General features: G+C 46.0%; 1 protein-coding gene across 2 annotated transcripts in view; it reads right to left on the reverse strand.

Annotated features, from left to right (window-relative positions):
- Nucleotides 1-1337: 1337 nt before the first annotated feature.
- The window catches only part of LOC121595540 (transcription factor glial cells missing 2-like), a 49070-nt gene continuing 27556 nt past the window's right edge, over nt 1338-22851 (reverse strand). The window contains exons 1-4 of one of the 2 annotated variants that reach the window (XM_041919581.1): nt 4699-5837; nt 3417-3998; nt 3257-3350; nt 1338-3186 (exon numbers count right to left, since the gene is read on the reverse strand). In XM_041919581.1, the coding sequence (XP_041775515.1) occupies nt 1925-3186; nt 3257-3350; nt 3417-3992 (1932 nt within the window). In that variant the 5' untranslated portion in view covers nt 3993-3998; nt 4699-5837 and the 3' untranslated portion in view covers nt 1338-1924. Of the gene's footprint in view, nt 3187-3256; nt 3351-3416; nt 3999-4698; nt 5838-22851 lie in introns of those variants that run through there. The other variant, XM_041919580.1, reaches the window with a different exon arrangement.

A 22851-nucleotide genomic window follows, 5' to 3' on the forward strand; every position in this document is an offset into this window, starting at 1 on the left:
CACGGCACTTATTAGCAAGCTTAGCAGCAGCAGCAGCAGCGAGAGGTTTTAGCATATGGGCACGATCCGTGTTTCAGGTTGCCGTTGTTGCTGGACAGGAAATGAAACAACACCCCTCGATGGGGGTCAATACAGACAAACAGCCTAGAGGAGCGAGAGGCCCACGAAGTTGGGAAGCTATTTTGGTCCCGGGGCGACGTATTAAGACGTTGCTAGAATGAATATTGAAAGCCAAAGATTAGAGACCAGCTGGGTGGATTACCACAGGGAAGAAGGAAGTGCTCGCCGACTGCAAACACTCGGCGTGAAGTGCGAAGCTAATGAGTCATTTCTGAGTGTCAGTTCGTGCTTGAATCGTAGAAGCAGGCAAGATTCAATGCGTATATTCTCCCTTTCTCGATATTTGTAATCGCAAAGTCATTTCATTACATTCGTAATGCATTGTTTGTTTATTGAAGAAGGCAGAATGAGTATGAGCAGAAGTACGGGACACACATGACGACACGTGAGGGTATAATACTGTATGGTGGCGATTGGGAAAAACAACGCTCTTGTCATCCGATCGCAGCGGATCGTTTGCCTCGTTGGAGCAAGTGTTCTTGGTGCTGGAGAGTTGAGGATCGCTTGGGCCTGTTGGTGGTCAGTCCGGTCAAGCCGGGCCCATGGGTGACGATCATATTTCACTGTCACTTGCGTGGTGCTACTCGACTGTGAAGGGAGTGGAGACAATCACTGATAATGGCACTGTTGACTTATGGCTTTGGAGTGTTTGTAATTAGAACAAGTACAATTGGAACGTTTGGGGGAGAAGGGGTCAGTTTTTTACATTGTCAACGTAAATTTTTCCCCTACAGAACATTGTACACAATGTATTACATATGTTCAGGAACGAGTAAAAGCGAAATCGAAAGGAAAAGTAATCCTCCCTTCTAGAAGTTAGGGTGCGACAGTTTGAGACAATCTATGCACGGACACTGCACACAGTTAACGGTGGCTGATGCCGCGGCTGATCGTGCACTAAACAAACCCCCACCGGGGGTGCCAATAAAGCGCCGATGTTAACAATTTATCGTCTTGCTGCCGGTCGCGCTGGCGCATGTTCAAACAAGCCGTCTAGACACCCGCCGCCCGAAACCGGTCCAGTGTCGAAGTGTTCAAACGGCCGATGATCAAGGTCCTTTCCGCCTTCCGAACTAAGCCAGATATGTTGCTCGAGCAACACTAACGGTATTCTGAGTGTTTTGTTAGCATCTACAGGAGCGACAGGTGGAGGACAGGTAGGAGGGAAGCGGAATCAATTTCCATTTGAATTGTCCTATTTCACAATAAAGCTGGATTTTGCATATGTTTTGTGGATGTTCTAAGCTTTGTGGTGTGTAAAAATATGTTATTCGTGTATGGATTGGAATGTTGACCAATCCACACATAGTTATTAGTTAATAAATGAAAAGTAATGTAATAAAACTGTAAAAAAGATAATGAGCCTATTGAGTACCATGTTTAAGATGTAAATCAAATGAAAAGAACAATATCAGGAATAACACAACTCGCGCTGTTTTTCGTTTTCAGTTATAGATGGCGTTAGCAAAGATTTTAAAAGTCACATATAGGTGGCGCAAGTATCGGGGGCGTCCCAACCATCCCTGATGGTATGCAATTTGCATTACAGCAAATTGTACCCAACATACTGTCTTTCCCATGCCGATATTAAGCTGTTAACAAGGCAAGTAAGCTAGAACTAATGATATTGTTCGTCATTACGACGAACTTCGATTGTGCTATAGAATGCATTACCTGAAACCTTAACCTTAATTAGGCAATAATTAATTCACAAATTACGCAAGAACAAACTACTTGTCTCTTATCAATCATTTATTCTTCAGCACATCCCACCCACTTGGCTTTCCCCAACTTGTGTCGATCACTAGTAGAAATCGTACGCCGCCAACGGTAGCTCTGGATGCATCTGTTGCATGGCGGACGCTTGAAACGATGTGCCACCGTGGATGGGCGCCAGGGACGATCCTTTCACGTAATTGCTCCCAAACCGGTAATTATCACCGGCCGCATAGGAATAGTGTGCCTCCTGGTTGTTTTGCCCGCCTCCTAGTGATGAGTTCATGTAGCTGCAACTGCTCGTACTGTACGACTGCTCTGGAAAGGTCGCGTTCGTATGGCCACCGGGTGATGTGGTGAGGTCCGAAGAGTGATAACCATAATTGACGGTAGCCTCGTTTGTTATTAGATGGTCGTAATTTGCCTGTTTACTGGGTGGCCCCACCGAGGGGATGTTGTTGTTGTTATTGACGATACTGCTGCTATTATTGTTGATACTGTTGCTAAAGTAGGTCCCACCGGTGGATGTCCCTCGGTAGGAGGTGTAGGACGATTTTTTGTATTGATTTTGATCACAATCGTATTGTCGCGATCGTGACACACTTAGGGAGGTGTCTGCGAGTGTACCCTTCCCGGTAGGGGTAGAGCCAACCTCTTTCTTGATGTATCTAAGGACATCCTTGGAGGAGCTGTCTTCATGCGGAAGATTACTATAGCCCGAATCGTTTGCAAAATATTTCCCGAGGTGATGATCGGAAGATACCGGTGCGCTACAGCTTTCGTTTGTGGACGGTACATAGGAGCAGGATTGATTGGAATACGTTCCAGCAATCGGTTCACCACCAGCCGGTGTCGCACCAAATATGTATTCGGGACTTATTTGATTACATTTCTTGTAGATAGCTCCACTACCAAGGTCGAGCAGAGTGGTCGGAGTCGTCGTAGCAAGTTGATTCACCAGACCCGATGCACTTCCGTTGCCACTGCTGTGATGTTGATGCTGCTGTTGCTGTTGACGTAAGGGCTGATCTAGTTGAAAGATTTCCTCCGGATGGAAGCACTCGTTCATTAAGCTGGATGTGCAGGATCCATTTGCAGGGCCACTGACGCTTTCGTAACCGGAGGACGATGTGAAGGACTCAACGGTCGATTCGTACGATTGCCAAGTTGTACTGGAGTGGAGATGATTCTGGAGAGGCGTATGATGCGTATTAGACGGATCGAAGAATGCACCGGTTCCGGCGATTCCTTCGGAAGATCTTGTCAGTGAAGAAGCAGATGAGTTGATTCCATGCTTGGTCCTACAAACGCACGGTGTGCGCGTGCACGTTGAGCACTTGGAAGAGTCTTCTGAAAACATGATAGATGAAGTGTTTACAAATTGTTTTCTACATCATGCAAAACAAGCTAATTCACTTACCATAACTTGGATCAGGAATCAGCGGAGGTGGCTGAAGTATTTCCGATCCCGTAGTGCCACCATTCACCTTACTCGATGCTTTCAGCGACATAAGCTGTAATGATCAAACATACAACATATAATTAGAATTTCTGAAGTACCCTTCCGTGTCTCTATTTACCTTATTCCCCAGTGCCGCATCCCGAAGCAACAGCACGGACAACTTCTTACTCTTGGCCGCCGCACCCTTCGTGCCGTTGCCGGTAGCTCCAATCATCTTTCTCGTTTCACCGGACGTCTTCGATTCCGGCTTCGGATGGTCATGGTTCCCCTTCGCCTGAAAGAAGATGGCTTTCTCCGTATGCCGCCAGTAGTGCGTGACGGGATAGCCACAGTGTCCACGGCACGGCAGCACCTCCAACCGACCCACCTTGCAGTGCCGATTGGGACAGGCCCGTCCCTGTTGCTTCCGGCGTGCCTTATCACAGATGGCGGGACGCAGATTGATTTGGCCCCCGTTCGGTAGCTTACAGCGCGCGGTACAGATGAGCACACCGAGACAGCTTTTCTTCAGGATGCTTACGTTGTGGTTGTTCGTATTGCGCATCGCCCAGCCCGAGATGTGCTTGCGGGCGTGATCGTCCGTCGGGTGGTACACGTGCCGCACGTGGCCGTCGGCCCATTCGTTGAACTTCTCGTACGTCAGCTCCTGGATGAACGGGATGTGCGCATCATTGATGTCCCATTCGCCGGCCATTTTGTACTGGAACCCACGAACAATAATAAGTTTATGGTGTTTACACGAGTGTACCGCAGCCGGTAGGTTCCGAACAGTGCTGGCACTTTATTTTTAGATTAATGAAGAATATTTAATAACATATTCCATCTATTTGGTAATATTTGATTTGAACTATGTCAACGTCTTCAAAAGTACATTGAAAGAAACATTGTGCCATAAATTACATGAGAAGAAGGCTTTCACATTTTATGGGCTGGCTAATTGAGATCAGTCTGATTGGAATCGAAATCAATCCAATACATGGGGTTACGATGATAAGCAACGATAGAAGCAAGTGTAATTATTTTATCAAAACCAGTTAAAAATCAATTAAAACACAATACGTTTCATCAATGACAATAGAAATCATAGCGTTGCGTTTCTATCTAGTAGTACTGATGATGTTTGATGGTGTTGTTATTTTGGGGAATTATGTTCATGTATCAGCATGTTACTACAAGGAAATCTAACCACATTCACTGAGGAGATCAATTAGAGGACGCATATAAAGTGACCAACTAATTAACAAGGTATTACACAACGGCGCTTAGTAATTCATGAAGATTTATAACATCTTTTTCCGACGTCTTATAGTAAAAAGTGCCTTTGTCTCATACAGTCGAAATACAGTGAAATGTTCGAGCTCACTGTGGTTGTTAAGCAGTCTTGAACCATATTTACTTACTTTATCTTAAAGAGCTGATTAATGTACACCAATTAAGTATTTATTGTTTCCACACTGAATCACTATTACTTTTCATCGCTTGTCACTATCACTTTATACAAAAATAAAGCTTAACAATATGTTTTCCACCCACTAGTCTACACTGTCTTCAGTGGCTAGTAAGGTAAGTTAACTGTTGAAACGACACATAAATTCTTTTCTATAAAATTGTTTAATGACCGACAATTTAGCCTGCAGTCAACACTTAACACACATTTTTGTTAAAATATCTCGCAAATTTTACAGCACAGCTTGCACCTTTAATGCACTTTCACTAAACACCCCAGCAAGAGTACAATTTTCATCCATGCACTAAACGCTTTTCCACACCTTAAGCATAACCCGACGAACAAAAGCGCGTTGCAAAACCGAGGGCGAAAAACTCAATGGCGGTCGGCACGCGTGCTCGCCTCCAACGATCGACACACTATCGTCGCGAGCCGCGGGAACAATTGAACGAAATTTGATGAAATGTTTGTTTCTTGTAACGCTATGCATCATCCCCCTACGCGAGCTTATGCTCCCGATTTATGTTGGCTCTCGCGCTAGACGCTGTGCTCTCCTGGCGTGGCTTTTTCCCTATGCTGCCCTCGGCACGATCACTAACTGAGACGTGTTTCGTGTTTGGCCCAGCCTAGGAAACCCGTACACAAAAAAAATACCCAAACCGAACCGAAATGCGCGGGGAGATCGTTCTCTCACCCTCACATTTTTCTGCTCTTTAGCAGCGTTGGGTTTTCCTGCGCTTGTTCTCCTAAACAAACACACAGCCACAGTTTGAGAGGGGCTCGCGAAGGGGAACACATAATAAATGTCCCACGGGCATGCGATTGGTAGAGCGGCAGCGACGATTGGTGGCGGCATCAATTACACAACCTAACCACCATCTTCTAGCACAATCATCGCCGTCATCATCATCACCATCATCATCGCCGGCGTCGTCGTCGTCGTCGTCGTAAAACACTGTTTGTGGGATCTCATTTGTCAAAACACATTCTCACTGTACGGACGGAGTTGCTGCCGTCGTTCGTTCGCTCGAGGGATCCTTCTTGGAGATGCACTCTCGTCTCGTGGGCTGACTGCTCGCGTACTGAGCAATTTCACCAACGATAGAAAATGGGGTTGAAAACGAGTGAATAACAAAAGCAAGGGAAAGCATTCGAGAGGGTGCAAATGAACGACAGCCCACTCGTTCACTCCCCGACACTCGAGCGATCTGTTTTCTCGTTCATCCATTTCCATTCCCATTTTTTATGCGCAGCTCATGCACACCAGACGGGCGGGGTGTGGGTAGGTTTTTTATGTGCGCTGGCGGTGGTAGTGGGAAATCATGCTCACCACCCCACCCTCATCGGCAGCGAGCGTTCGCACTTGCGCTCGGTGATGATGATGGTTGTGGGATAATTGTTGAGAGCGAGAACATCCATGTTTGAATTCGGAAAAACGAACAAGAGAAAAACGCTCTCTCGTTTGAGAAAACCTGCAAAGACTCCACCTTTTTCCGTGAGCGTGCGCTCGGTGGTGGCGTTGGCCAATGGAAATAAGCGCCGCCTGTTTTCAGGGAGCCTGCGGAGGAAGGAAACAAAGGACCAATTTTCCAGCAAATTTGAAGAAAGCCCTCGGAAGGGTTATGTTAACTCGCGTGAAACGGCGGAGTAAAATGTTGGTTTCCATGTTGGGTATTGCTAGCTACAATGCAACTATGTGAGTGGAAATGGCTACATTGTGTGTTAATATGGATGACAGTTATAAAGGACTAAGTAAAATATAATTGAAATGACAAAGGTAATGTAATGTTGGAACTTGACCTTGATTTGAATATTTTAAGTCACATTTTGAAGACCTTCATGTTGAATTGTCTTTCAGGCTCCATACAGTGGTGAATAAACGGTTGCAATCAACACACCACGTAGTTCGATGAACCTTGCCTGGAAAATGCAAAGGAAAATAGAAAAAAAAAGATTAAGCTTAGTCAAATAATTTACACTCATCTTCATCAGCTGGGCCACTTCTGTATTGAATATTTAATATCTATATTTTCCCTCCTCTCTTTCAACTGCTCCAGTTTCCCACGATACCCAAAACTGTGCAGAATCTACCAACTGCCATCGCTGATTAAATGTCAAATGATTGATGAACTATCAGCGGCGACGGCTATGATATCCTGAGGAACACTTTTCAACTGCCAGCGACGGTCGGACAGTGGATGGGCAGCTTGCTTTGCTGTGAGGGTGTAAACCGTTTTCCCACCAATCAACTTTAAACTTGCCGATATCGATCAAAGCCGATTGATCGGCGGGCGTACTTTCACCCTCCTTCGCGCTGGCAGAGGTTGGAATGTTGTGTGATTTACGATGCAATCTCCGCTGCCTCAGCTATGCGCTATCGTAATGACCATCGTCACATAAACAGTACGCATTCGGTCAGTTCGTCTGATAGTTTCCCCTCTTGAAGGGTATCCCGGCGAGGGAATCGATGGGGATTGATGATGGCGAACAGATCGATAGAACCTACCACACTACATTGCTTTGGAGGCTGTTCTTTGGCTGCTGTAACTTGCATCAAACAAGTATGTTTTGGTGTAATGTAGTGTATAGGAAATGTCTTGCTTAATACATTAAATAAATTAATCTTTTAAACTCTTTTCACATAGATACCTCTGTTGAGTGTCAATATTGAACAATTTTTTCCTCCTCGTAAAGCATTCATTTAGCAAACCATATTACAACCGAGTGCGACAGTTTAGCCAAAAAAGGTCGCAAGCTCTCGGAGACTCTCCGTTCCGTTCGGTCTCCTGGTCGCTAGTGAGAGAAGCCCGTGAGCTCGATTCCCACTTTCGCCGATTTACCCAAGCCCGCATAATCAACTCCGCAGCCGGGACACGCGGGGTGAGCTTATCCGGCCGGGGTCGGGATTGGAAAATCTACGCCACGACCCCAAACAACGGCAAATCGTTGTGTCTCTCACACACTGCCAGTGATTCCGGAGCTGCTTTGAGCCGGCCTGGTACCGGCCTGGTCGCGTCTCGCGTTTGCGTTTTGATGAAAATTGATTATGTTTTCGATTCATTTTTTCGTCTGTTTGGTGCTGTAGTTCCGACATTTTATTGGGACTTAATTGATGAAAATCCAGCACCGCGCGCGCGCCTGCGTACCGCACTGCCTTGCAACCCCCTTCTAGGCGCGGATTGGTGTGAAAGTGTTTTGCACCCCTCAAAAGTACCGCGAGCATGGTGAGGGAGATTTTTTTTACAGATTTTTTAAATAAAATTGTACACAGAGAACAGAGAATGGAAAAAAGCAGAGTGGAACCACTTTCCGAGAGGGAGAAATGCGAGGGAAAACACTATCTATTGACATTTCATATTAAAATCATCGATATGTGGGACATTTCTTTTGCTTTTTCCCAGCACGAGTGTGTGCGTTGTTCTGTGTACTTTTCAATTTGTACACGATGGCGGAACAAGAACGACTTTAGTGGAGTCTTTCCGCTGACACTCTCGATTCGATGCCGCTTCGTTGCTGTTTGTTCCTGTGTGTCCGCAATCAATCTACAATTTCGTCCCGAGGAAAACACACATACACGCAGTCAAGCCAAGGCCGCCGCCCTCATAATTCTGCCCCCTGGCAAAAACACAAGAAGCCCCGAAGGATTCGAAGGGATACGCACCAGCGGTTCCCACGTTCGAGTGGCTAATAAAACCATCATCCTTGCGCGATGTTTGGCAGTTTTTCATACTGGTCGCTGGTGTACGTGCGCAAGAAGTTGTTTGTGGGGTCCGCTTGTGGCTGTGTGAGTGTGTGTTTTTTTTTTCCTTTCTTCGCTGTTCACAGTTGACTGTCGATTTCCTCCCGATCCCGGCCGGAAAAAAGGGCACGACGGACGATCGTCCTTCTTCATTTGCGGGCGCGCGCGCATCGCACCTTTTGCGATCCGAAGGGGGAGATAATGGGAGTCATTTCGGTGTGTTTTGTTTTTATCGCTGGTGGGTATCTTGTGTGTGTTTCTAGTTCCGGTGTGGAGAAGAAGAAACTATTGCTCACATTATCCGGAACCGTGTGCGCTAATCAACGGTGACGCCCGGTTTATCTAGTTGCGGTCGTCGATTGATGGGTAACTTTTTTGTTTGGTACTCTTTGTTTTTGTTTCTGTTTTCACATAAGCCAAACACAGGAGGGCTGAGGATAATCCGTGGCGAAGGGGTGAGAATATTACACGCTCATAAAAAGGTGACCGCACCTTTGGCATCGCTTTCTGAGGGGGGTGCGTTTTTTCTCGTGAGAATTTCTTGTGGTAGTTGTCAAACGATCTATGGGTGTATCTTTTTTCCCCGTCTGGAGAGGTCACATAGTAGATGGGAAAATAATGTTCATCATATTGTTCAGGTGTTTTGTTCCATCACCTCTTTGCTAGTGTTTCACACCAAGGGTAATTAGGCTCACACAACTATATCAGAGGAGCTCCACAGGATTAATACAGTTGATATTGATTTTGAGAAATAGGTATTTCTAGTTTCAGTTTCCCGTTGAAACGATATCCTTTCAGAAGTACAGGAAACATATTCCTCAAAACATCTTTTTCTTTTATTCGACAAAGCGTTTCAACAGAATTGGATAATATCCATCCTCCAAACAGACCCTATGATCAAGATCCCAGATTATGAACGTCCAGATTCCGAGAGGCTGAGTAGCAGAAGGTAGCAAGTTAAAGGATACGATGACTAGCATACAGGATGAGGAATTTAGATCAATTATGATCCTTTAAACAGTAATTCACAGTAATGTCCTCATAACATCAGATAAGATCAAAGAGCAGGTACAGAGAACCTACAGATATCTGAGTATTTAGCTGAGTGGATACTGCCCTCTTCATGAATGATTCATAATAGCGTGCTCTGGTTCAAGAAACTGTAAATTAAGTAAAAGATCACGAAGTACACAAGAATTTATTTGCATTTTTCATCTCATACTTGCACAATATGATTCAATACTGTATATACGCTCTAGACCTTCATTAGCTATACACCTCCTCCTGAATTTCCACCCTACGAATGTCCCATTCCCTCCCCAGGTTATCATAAAAGTGGAATGTGGCTATAATGGCTACACCTTCTGTCAACAAACAATGATACTTCCACGATGACGTGGTAGAAAGCTTACAGCCATAAATGGATGGCCACCTATCAAATGTAAATCAATAGCACGTCATCATCACCGCATTAGCACGCTTCATCGTCCAAAAGTCCTTTCGATCTATCGCCTTCCCCACGCGCCCATTGATGCGTAACACGCTGCTCCGAAACGATACGCCAACAACGACGACAGCGACCACGTGTCATAATTCACCCTGCAGCAGTAGCTCCTCTGCCTGTCACTGCACGCACCATCGCGATGCATTCGTGCACACGGAGGGATGATACACCACGCGCAATGGCCACCCGTGTACCCTCATCCGACTGCCGCTGGACGATAAATTTTTCAAACATCATCCAAAAAGACCACCGGCATCCACGTCCCGGGAAATTAGTCATCGGGCTATCTCGACGCTGCAACATGCTGTACAATATGCTGATAACGGCACGCGATTGAAACTGTTCCCCCTTTCTTCCTGCGCTGGGTGCATTACTATACATTGAGGATTGCTTTTAAATTGCATTCTGCGAGAGGGTGTCTCAAACAAATGCACCGCAAGCCTCCCCGGCAGCGGTACAGACACTACTGTTCCGAAAAAAAACAGATGTTTCTGTTTGTTCCGCGATTTCAGCGCCCACCGGCGATCGAAACGGGGAGTTGCTTGAACTGTTGGCCATCAATCTAGCCGGGCCTTCTGGTTCGAGGGTCCATACTAAGTACATCCCAACGAAAGGGGGCCCTTGTCGGCAAAGGCCCTTTAATTTTGTTGGTCAATGCGTGAATAAATTAAATGCTCCACTGGACACCGATCTCGCCCTCCTCGCTGGATGTTTGGACAGGGAGTCGCTTCAATCTTCATAAGCTACTGTTAGGCAGGGGGTGGGATCGAAAAACCCATATCATAAAACGTATGGCCTTACCGTGTCCGTACCGAGTGCAAGTGATGGCAATTTAAAAATTAAAGGGCTTGGGACAACTTGGCGTCCTGGCGACGATAGGATCTAATGTATTCGCGCTGTATTCGAAGGGAGGTGCACCCAGCGCTCACGGGAACGGGAAAACTAGCATGTCGATGAGCTTGTCAGTAGCGCCGAGTTTGCGTGTCATCCTCGACGAGAACCATATGGTAGGGCAGGTTTCCAATGCACTTTTAAGCCCACCATGAAGGATGCTCGATCATTGTTAGTGTGGAGTTGTTGGATGAAAGGATCAGGACTTTGGTAGTGATATACCCGAGAGCTCCCAACATCACAAGGAAACAGATGTCTACTGGCGGATTTTCCGGGCAATGTCCAACCTTGTTCTCTCCTTGTGGAATTTCACTACCATAAGGGCGCTCGTGCAACCCGTCACCAATTTCGATGTGACACCACGTTTCGTGATCGTAACACCGATCAGCCTCATTCCCGCCAGTTTAGATCCATATCTCTATTGTCCACGCTAAGGATGCTCTCCCTCCCCCAGACATTAGAAGTGGTCAGTTTTAATTGCATGCTAAGCGAGAACAATTTTGACACGTTCCAAATACCGGGGGAGTAAAATTGTGACGCTCAATTAAACCGTGGACTGTGCCGTGCTGTAGCCAAAAAATACCGCTCGAGGGGTTTTTCCAGCGTGGATGGATGAGCTTGCTTTTCCGTGCTGGCGTGGGTTTCGGTGGCTCGTGCCGCTCCGGGAATGGGTGGAAAATGCAAATGCATCATGTGCATCGCGGGCAGCAGTAGGTGGGAGTGGTGCATCTGGTATTCTGACGCAATGGCAGTACATTTTAGGGCCCCGTCATGGTACCATATGGCACCGGTGGAATGTTCTTTGGATAGTGTGACTAGTGATAGAGCATAAAGCGTTTGAATGGATTTTTATGGACTAGCTAAGTGATTTCTATTGTGGGATGATCCTTGCGGGGGTGTAGAAAGTTGTGAACAAAAGGGGAGGAAAATATTAATGCCATAAAAAGTGACCTAGGTGATAATTAGCTCTAGAGGTACCACTTAAGGGAAGATAATGCTCCACAATTTGTAACAATGGATTGCAAGGAATGACATTTTAAATAAATTAGAGAAGCTTTGTGAATAATATGAGGACGTTTAAAAATATGCAGAAAGCGTTTATAAAAAAGAGCCACAATAGACAGCACACTTTTCCAGCCAAATGGGTGGCCAATCATCAAACGCGTATCAAAAGACACTTTACCCTTCAAAAGACGATCATACAAAAGAGCAAAACGCAAACCGAACGCCACCACCACCACCGCCGACACCACCGACTACACCGCTTGAGGACCACAAATGAAACGAAATACCATCGACCGGCCGATGGAAAATATTGAAAAGATGACAAAAGCATCGCTGGAAAATGGGCATGCGGGTGTTTTAATCGTGCTCAGGTGATGTTTCTTTCCATTTTACTTCTGTTAGTATGGCGGCCGTTGCTTTTTTGTAGCTCTCTCTCTCTCTCTCCCTCTACCTCTCCCTCTTTCTCTTTAACTCGCTTCTCTTAACACTTCAATTGTCTTTGAACATTAAGCGTTCGGAGGGCTGTTGGGTAAATACATCGTTCGCACAACCCCTTTAGGTCGTCGGTCGCTGGACAAGCAGAAGGGATAGTTTTGCCACTGTGATGATGTGCCACTGTCATCTCGAGCACAGACACGCACACACACACACACACAGCATGTTTTCTGTCGCACATACTTAATAAGCGCATGATGATGACATTCTCGAAGCCTCACTCCCTTTTTTCCCTTACACATCCTATTGTTTTATCAGTGTAGATGGCTAATGCGGACAGATCATTTTTCTGCCACCTGGAATGTTCTGAATAATTTAGCGCACACATTTCTGTGTTTTTTTATTGCTCGAGCAAATATGTGGCTAACGATCAGTGCTTACTGGAGGTCCCACAATATAATGTGGTGCAACTAAGTCAAAACAGCAAATATAATTACGCTTTGGAAAGACTTTCATGTTTCATAGCACATAGTTTGAACACTTCCGCTGTATGTGGGTCTCTACCCACCCACATGAACAATTGCCAATTAAAGCGATTCTAAGTGAAAGTTTGGCTTTGTTATTCGAAACTAAATACACGCAGCGTTAAATAAAAGATAGCATTTTTATTCATGCCGGTGCAACAAATCTCTTTATAGCATTACCACAAAGCCAATGGTCTCACTTTGCTGCAATACGAATTAAACAAATTTCTAAACAACTGCACCCTAAGCCGAGACAACGGTCACATAAATTTCAATCATCAGCCCAATAGATTCCATTCCGATCCGTATGACTAATAATCAAAACAACACACAACAATCAATGGCTAATATTAATGAACCAACCATCATCGGTGCTGTTCGCCGGCACGAGACTTCCGAATTTCAGCGACTGCATTAACAACCGCAATAAACATCACAGGAAAAACGAACCCCAACAAAACAAAACAGCCACCACCACCACCCCGGCACACACTATTAGCATTGCACTGTGCTCGAGCCATTGTCCAGCTCTCGGCGGTGTCTTTTCCGCAGTGCGTACGGAAAATCGTTTCTTCACACCAGCCTCACCGATCGAACGCGTACGCGTAGCAAAACCGCATCCGAACTGCATCGAGCCCAAAACAGTGCGGAGACTCATAAATTATCGAATGACCTGAGGATCGACCGGTCCCTTCGGGGGATATTCGAGTGGTGCCCGTGGTCAGTGTAATACGATTGCTATTTGTCCTGCCAAGAGGGGGCAAACAACGAAGTCGGAGCTCTTTTCTCTCGATCGAAATACAAGCGGGATGTGAGCGAGCTGCACAAAAGAGAAGCAAAAGGACTACGACGGTGCGGTGTCAATGGAAAGCGATGAGCAGCAGTAGACGGAATGACCGATCATGGGGGAAAAAGGTACGAGCCAAAGGCATGATCACCTGGCCGATAGCGAATGGTTTTGCTTTTGAATGGCAAGAAGAGGCAAACTAGAGGGACAAATACAACAGTGAAAGACAAGCATTTGTAAGCCCTGGGTAGTGCGGTTGTATGTTGAAGAGAATTATGCCTCATTGTGCTTTAACCAAAATGTCAAAATATTATTTAATTTGTGGTTTATTTTAAGTAGAAAAATAAAATTCATATGGAATAAAGTAAGCTGTGTAAAACCTTTGCCGAAATATAATTTTTACAACAAACACCACAAGCGCGCTTTATTTGCGCTTACTGTACTTGTAATCCGATACTGAAGTGTTTTAATTCACCTCCTTATTGTTCGAATCGCCTCGAAATGAAGCTGCAAACGTCTCTGTCCATTCTTGAACGCATCAAAACTTGACAAAGTACAAAGAACAGAAACACAACTGAGCCTTTGCTATTCAACCATTGCTTCCAACTTTGCCGGCTGGTTGAGGCTCAAGTGAGCATAAAAAGTCGTCGCATGCCCAAATGCACCACCCCAGAACGGTTTCGGTGGGCTATCTTGGTGTGTGCCACCCTACTGATTATGCCACTTTCCTGTCCCGTATCACTCGGGCACGTGCACGCTTTTTTCCGTTTGCCCTGGAGTTGTGCACGATGTGTGTAAGCGCGTAGCATATATCTTACGGCTTGTGTGCGCCTTATGCTGCGTGCGATATTGGCTCGTGCAAACGCTCTCCACATACTCAACACGATCATGCACCCGGACCCGTAGAGGCCTCTGGGTTTATTTATCTGTTGCGTTGTAGTTGTTGTGCTGTAGCATTACCTTTGCAAAGGTGTTTATAATGGCGAACACACACGCACACACAAAAATGCTTTTTAAATACCGTCCCTTTTTCCACTATCTCACCCATTTTCGCTAATTGAACAATAGGCAAATGGGAGGATGGGTACCCGGTATCGCAATTGAACACGCGCACAATTCGACCCGGTGATGCATCATCTGTGTTTGCCTTTTTTTTTTTGGTCGGTCATTTTTGCAGAAAAGGTAAAAAATGTAAGAAGGAAAAAATAACACTGTGGTAGGGCCGCAGCGCTTCGGTGTGAGTAATTAAAAATGCTTTCATTTATGCTAATGAACGACAACAATTATCGCCCCGTTGCGGATGTTAGGATGTGCATTTGAGTGCTGTTTTTTTTTGCAATTCTCGGTGGGTATTTTGCAAACACAAAAAATGGAACACCCGGAGCGTTGGGAGTTGTGTTTTGCAAGAAAACTTCGCAATCGACCCGGGTGAATATGATTGAGCATCGGGCATCGAGCATGCTGGACCGTTAGCACATAAAGGAGCCGCGCGTTGAACAGCTGCACAGGAAACCATTTGATTGATTGGGTTGGGAGTGAGATGTGTTAAAGATATATTTAGCAAAGAAATCTTTGAACGGACTTAAATGAGATTTTTTAACTGTTAAGGACAAACAGCTCTTCTCATTGCATTACATCTCGCGGCGTGGTGCATTAATATTCATATCGATTGACCCACTTCGCAGCGCAAGTGATAGCACAAGCGAAAACATAAACGCAGCCGCCAAAAGTTAAAATCTTCCAAATCCGTCGTGCACAATCGGACCATCTGCAGCTGCAGCCCTGATCCTGGGGTCTAGTATAGCCAGCCGAGCAGCAGGTTTGTTCCCTTTTATTCCTCGGGCTGGCGCTCGCACCTCATTAAGCTTGCACTCATGACTACGACCCCGTTCAGCGCCCGTTGCTTATATGCACGGCGTGGACCAACGATGGGAGTAATTAAAGTGGCAAGACCGCAAGCGTGTGCGCTGCTTTATGGTGGACACGTTTTACAATCACAAACCTCCACACAGCAGCAGTAGCAGCAGCTGTTCAGTGTGAGAATTGCATGCTGCATGCTTTTGCATCTTGCTGATTACGCACAACTAGTCGCTCGATCGATGTGACGTCATGGCTGAATGTTCGACCGATCGTCCGGAAAACAAAAGACTTTAATGCGTGCGATGAGATTTGTCTTCTCATAGGCAACAACGAGAAAAAACAAACAAACATACCCACCGGAGGAACCGTTCCGCGATGATTAATGGTCGAGAAATGCTCCCGGGGTCACACGGTTGACGGGTGAAATAGATATTTTCGATTTGTTTGCTTTCGGGTTCGGGTGTCTTTATTGTTTGTTTCAAGAGGCTCTCGCTCGCTCTCGATGGCAGCTTTCTTCATTTGTTTCGTACGTCTATTTTGTTTTCTGCGAAGAGCTCTAAAACTCGTGAGTCAGTTCAGGTGAAGATTGATTAATTTTACGATAATCGATAGCCTCCTCCGCAGCTGACCACAGCACAGCCGTCGTTCGCGATGATAGCGCCAGTAGAACATGGCACATGTAGCAAAGAGCTTCACAGAACTGGAAACCTCAACGGGTTTGGGTGAAATGAAAAATCGTTTATTGAAATGTTTCCAATCGCGCTTCCCCATCGCGGAGGAGGGAGAACCATAAACAGCTTGTTGAAACAATTTGAAACGGATCCTTGCCAAGCGACAGGTACACGCCCTGGGCCGCCTTCTTGTCCAGTGGATCTTTTGAATGAATTCCAACGCCAAGCGTTGCCTCGAGAAGAATGCCCAAGTTGCCCAAGTGAAGCCCTGTCAATCAGAAAATTAATTTAATATCGTCGCCTCCAAACACCCTAGACAAATCGTTCACGGGAGAGGGCCAGCTCCTATGAAGAAGGTGATCGGTGATTGTGTGTGTGTTTTACTGTCCGTAAGTGGACTGTGCATGTGATGACGAAACGCCTTGTGGCTTCTGCACCAGCCAAAAAAAACAAAAAACAGTTCATCAATCCTAACCCAACGCGATGGGCGAGGGTGAGCAATAAAAGAGACAGAAAAGGGTTTTTTTTTGTTTTGTGACAGTGTTTGGGATAATTTACATAACATTTCAATAAATTACAACCACGCCACAACCGTCTGTCGGGTGTTGGGTTTTTGGGGGCTTTTTTTCGCCTCCAGGAAGGATTGTTTATAGGTTTTTGGGTGTGTGCTCGCGCGTTTTTTTTTTTCTGAGTAAGTTGAGCTAAAATTACAAAAAAAAGAAGGACCCACTGCACTCACACCCCGAGCTACGCGTGATCTATACGGTGTGTAAGCATATTGTGTCGTTTTTTTCCGTACTGTGTGTTTATTACCGTATGTTTTTTTTTCTGCTCTCAATTTCTGCTCGCTGTTTGTTCATTCATGAGCGTTTTATTGCTAAATTATTCACCCCCAGAGGAAGACGATTCACCCGACCGACTGTAGGGAGATGTGTGTGTCCCTTGCATTGTTTTACACGGATGGGGAAGGGTTGTTTTTTTGCTTTTTTTGGGCTGTGAGTAGCTTATCGCCCTGTAGACGAGCACGCTACGGAAGATGACATTGGCCGATGTCACCTCGGTGGTGGGTTTTTGTTTGTATTGCACCTGGAAATATATGCATTTGATCGGAAGCAATGAAGGTTTTTGGATGTAATTTACCTTGCAACTTTCAATGAGATGTTGTTGTGGTTAAAGAGTAACCAGACTACATCACTGATAGGATTCATTTCTTTAGTTACTGATGCTTCTATGCATTTTCTCACAAAAAAGGAAAACAATTCTCTTTCTTCGCAACTGTTGTCGCATAACTCTCTTCGTAGTGCAATTAGAATACGTTTATTTACATGCCCGTCAGAATATATTTTCTCTTCTTCCATCAGCCCATCCCGTTCCAAAAGAGCTACAAAACATGGAGCACATTTCATCCATAGCTCATAATTTTCCCTGTCAAACACTCCGCTTATCGATCGGAATAGCAAAACAACTATCTTCCGATTTCAGGGCCTCGCATACTTACTATAATTGCTCCCATAGTGTGTGTGGGTGGGGAGAATGGGCCGGGCGTGAAATAGTTCTCCGCATAGCAGACGGGAAATAAAATAAAGTAACAAAACAAATACAACCATTCAATCGGCACGGTTGCTTCTTTGGGGCGATTGGAGCAGTTTCTTTGCGCGGCATGATTCCGCTGTCCGACTGTCCTCTGCTCGACGATCGACGGGCGCGAAAAGTGAAATACGACCGACGAACTGAATTCCAATCGATTTGTCGATAGTATTGTTCGTCCAGCCGGAACCGCAAGTTGCACCAGTGCGGTCTGAACTTTGAACCTGAAGCACTTTTCCTCAGGAACGCAGCCAATGCACCCAACAACAACGTCGCACACACACACAGCGAGCGCGCACGTGTCGTTTTTGCCGTAGGTCAGTACGCAAAGTGCAGAGGCAGCAGTTGGTGCCGGAGTGCTGGACAGCGAAGAATTCATCATATCGGCCGGTTGCGATCGTAACCGCGTGTCCGTTGCTCACCGTGGCTGTCGGTTGGACCGCTGTTCCGGGAATTGCTACATCTAGCTGCTATGTGGTGCTAGACATTCCAGCTTGTGCGATGTGCAGAAATTGGAAGCAAGCAGAACTACTTCTGGAGAAGCCGTCGGGTCGGAGATGACGATGATGATGGGATTGAATCTCGGTGGCGAATAAAGTTGTCAGGATGTTGGCGACTCCTCCGGTCGGTTCTATTCTTTCCCTGTTTCCAATCTCTGTTTAGTTCGTTTGCACCGTAAAGGGTAGCTCAGCAAGCGAAAACCCAACGCCAAAGCCGCCGATCGATCGGTGAAGTGCGATCACATGTTGCGTCCGTTGTTGCGCTTCGCTCTTCTTGCGCCCTTTCCTGCACGCGCTCCCTAGCAACGGTTTGCGACGTAACGAAAGATGCACCTGGACACCGGTATGAATCGCAGTTGCATTCGCAATGACAACAGGAGGCGTTTTTCTTGCCTTCTCAGCCGGTAATTTATGCACATACGCACCACCGCAAAGCCAAGCTGTGAACTGTTTCTCGTAGCCGGTTTGCCACTTCACTGCTCGGGAAGAAACGCACGCGACCTGCACGGACCAGCGTCCACAATGCACGGCAATCAGTAGGAGCAAGGCTTACGCCCCTCGCAAAAAAGCCGATTTTGTTTTGATGAGTTTGTTGTGTTTGGTTTAGTCGACAGCAGGGGATGATATTTTTAAACATTTTATTCGCGTGCCTTCCTCCTTCCCTTCCATTTGCTCCTCTTCCCGTTCGAGCTGGATGCACTTTCGATTTCAGTGTTTTTAATTTCACGGACCTTTTTCTTTCCTCATGGTGACCCGTTTCTTCTCTTCGCGATCCGGCTCCTGCCTTACTTATGACATGGCGTTGGAGCTTCACATTACCATATTTCGTTGTCGACAAAAGGAGGCAGATTATTGATTACGGTTCACGCGATTCGTATCACTGACGCCGACGGACTGGTCGCATGTGTTACACCGCCCCACAGAGGCGGCGAAAGTGTCAATGCGTGAATTATTCGATCAACACTTGAACAATCGCGATCGTTATCGGGCTGCCGGGGGAAAACGGGATTTTATGATGTAAACGCAATCCCGCCCGTCGCCACCCATCCCCGCACAGGTGATAAGAATATGACGAACGATGAAGGCACCGAGGCGTATGGGTCCTGTGTCCGTTTTCCCTGCAACAGGACACACCGCACAAGGACACACCGCGCCACCGGTTTATGGGCGATTGTCGATGTGCCAAATGGGGGACTCCGGGTTTCGGGCGTGCTATGTATTTAGTGCCTGTAGCAATTTTCGGCACCCTAACACACACACACACACATAAACCGCCAAGAGGGTAAGTGGTTTTTAATGAGCACCCTCGGCAATGATGGTCATATTTTGACTTGCTTCAGGAGGCTTTCCCAGTGCGCGCGGGCGACAACTATCCAATGAGTTTTTTTTTTGTAGTTTCTGCTACCAGTTTTCTCTACCGGTGCCATCAATCTCCTGCACGTTCTCCCTTCTCGGGGCCCGAAGTTAAGGGCCCTTAAGGGTGTTCCGCGTTACGTTTTTAAGGTGTTGATATTTTTCACCTCGTTTCGGGAGCCATTTGTTTGTTTTTAATTTCGGTGTTTTGGGGCGACTCGTCGGAACGGCGCAGCCCGGGACTGAATTTAATTAGGATGGACAAGTGGAGATTCCGTTCGTGTGACTTCTTTTTTTTGCGTGTGCAACACACACGTGTGTGGGGAAAGTGACAACTCGGGAGGAGTAATTATGTGATAAAGAACCAACGCGGCAGCGGCGGCAGTGCTTGCGTAATACGGTTGATCGCCGGCCCAAACCGGACACGGAGCGCGAAAGCAAAGGAGCGGAAAAAACGACCGAGTGAATTTTAAATTAAGCACATTCTACGCGTTGCGTTGTCTGTAATCAAATACGGCTGGATGGTGGACACAATGAGCAGATACAAGCTTGTGAAAGTAAAAAACGAGAGGCGCAGAATAAATTACATTTGCTACAAATGTGCACAATAAAACCGGAAAGATTCTTGCATCTGTGATGGGATTTTGAAGGATAAAAAATGAAAATTGGCGAAAAAGAGCAAATAAAATGTAATAAGGCGTATAAAATGGCTGAATGGATGGAAAAAAAGAGCGAAATGAATCCTTTTCTAGGAAAAAAACTGATTGTTCCCTTTTTTCTCTCGCCCAAATCACATTCATCAACTGTTGTTGGCATTGTTGAACCTTTCCATTGAGAAGATGTCAGTTAGAAGTGACACTCTAACGACAGAAAAAACACGTGCTAATTAACTTTTGATTATGTAACATAAAGCACCACAATAACAGCCCAAAACCCCTCGCTGCGCAGTCTTTCCCCCCCACCGTTTCGTATGTCTTGCCAATGACAGATCTTTATGTGGCTTTGCTCCTTACGCACGCGTTACGAGCCAGCCGACCGGAGGCGAGCACAATCATTAATCAACATCACATCTTCGAGGGGGTATCGATGCGATCGGGCAAGGTGATGCGCGCAGGGGCCATGTTCGGCAATGTGTTCTTTCAATGTTTCGCGAGCAACCATTAATCAAAGCAATTAGCGGAATCGGGTACGAAAAGCTTTCGATCTTGCCGCCAATTTCCCTCTGGTGTTCCAGCGGTGCTGCTTGTGAGCTTGTAAGAATCGAGACGAGAGGGAGCACAAGCTTTCCTTCACTGGAGTGGTTGAATTTCAACATACGTGTCCTTGCAAGATGCCGTGTGTGGTGTCGTTATGTTTCAACTCGAAACGACACGTGGCACACAACCGATACACACATTACGGGTGCCAAAACGTTTTCTCACCGTTTTGTTTGGTCCTAATTTTTTTTGTCCTGTTATATCCGCTTCCTGCATCCGCTTTCACTCTCTCCGCCGAGCACGCCTAACCTCAAAACACGCAACCCCTAATTCGATCTCAATAGCTGTTAAATTGTTAATGATAAATAAACGGCAACACACATCCTCCGGATCGGATCCGGTCCGGCGAGAGAAAGTAAAGTGATAGGGCAGAGAGAGAGAGAGAGAGTGAGTGAGAGCGTACGAAAAAAAGAAGCATATTCTTTCGCTCAAGAACGGTGAGTCGTTTTTCACGCCACTCGGAGGATGCAGTGAGTGTGAGCGGGTTTTTTCCATGCGATCTTTGTGGTACGGCAGGCTACGGTCGAGCCGAGGGGTGGAATGATTTATGCTCATTGGTAATTATGAGTCGGAACAATCGAGGTGGGATTCGGTAGGAAGAGCTATGAAGTAGCACACAGGACCGGAGTGAAGCTGTTGGGTGAGAGTATGTTATTCTTTATTTGTTTGTTTGCAGCACGATGAAGAGTTATATTGGGATGAAGCTTGATAATAATTTGCATTAAGTACGATAATTAACAGAGGGTTGTTGTTTTAAGTTGCACAAACAATTTACATGTGTTGTGGTCTACTTTGATCAAACTTTAAAATCAAACTTACATTAACTATAGGCGTATAACATCAAAAAGCGTATAAATTTCCGTTCGATTACCATGGAAACGAACGAATCACTTAATCTCTTCGTTGTAGGATGTAGCGTTTCTTCTATAAATGTGGAAGGTAATTACGGGAGAGAAGATAAATCGCCCCATTAGATACGTTAATTTGACCACACACTCTCATCGCAACCATCCTTCCATTCCATATTGCGTGACTCACCGACGTTTAACACTGTGGTGCCGAGGGCAAAGCAAAAGGCGTGAGAAAATCCCTTTCTCAGTTTTGGTCCAATTTCGATGGGGTGACCATGCCCCAGTGGTTCGTGTTGTGGTTTTGGTTCTAACTGGTCTAGGTCGGTGGGATTTTCCTCGCATCCTCGCTGAGTTAGATGACTATTTGACGTTTCCCAAAACCCCGAACCACTCTGTCACAAGTTTTGGAGGCAGTGTTGTGCCATAAACTCTTTTGAGAAATGGCCCTGTCCATGAAAGTCCTTGTCACTCTCATATTTGCTCACCAAAAGGCTAAAAGTTAATGGGGGCGTCTTCTAAACACAGACAAGACACATCTCTTCTTCGCTTCATTATCATTTGCATAGGACATGCGTGGCGACCACTTGGACATGCAGCGCGCAAGGGAAGATGCTAATCGCCATAATCGCCACACGCCGCAACGTGATACACCCTCTTCCGGCCGCACAGAAGGCACACACTTAAAAACGGCCCCACAACCCAAATTCCAAACGTAAAGATTGCTCCCAACAAAAAAAGGGTTAACTCGCAGAGAAGCTTGTAATTTGATCAGGTTCATCAAGTACAGGCCGCTTCCGCAAAGAAAAGGATTAGGCGCAGTTCGGGAGCGCACGCATCCTCCCGGTGGTGGCACGACGAAACCCACCCGACGACGGCCATGTTGTCAAACAAAACTGACAAAAGCAGACATCTATTAGCGGTCATGCGTGCCGGGGATGATGAGTTTTTCCCCTGTTCAAATCTGTTCCCACTAGGACCGAGGGCGCACTAGAGGCGGGGGTTTTCCACTTGAAACACCGACCGTCGAGAAAAAGGGTTACATTACCGCCATTCAACCCATGATGTACTCACAAATGAGATGAAGAGCAGCATGAGTTAAAAAAGAAGATACACAAATACACACACACACGCGGTCACCCGGAA

Source organism: Anopheles merus, chromosome 3R (genome assembly GCF_017562075.2).
Source record: "Anopheles merus strain MAF chromosome 3R, AmerM5.1, whole genome shotgun sequence".
Lineage (NCBI taxonomy): Eukaryota > Metazoa > Arthropoda > Insecta > Diptera > Culicidae > Anopheles > Anopheles merus.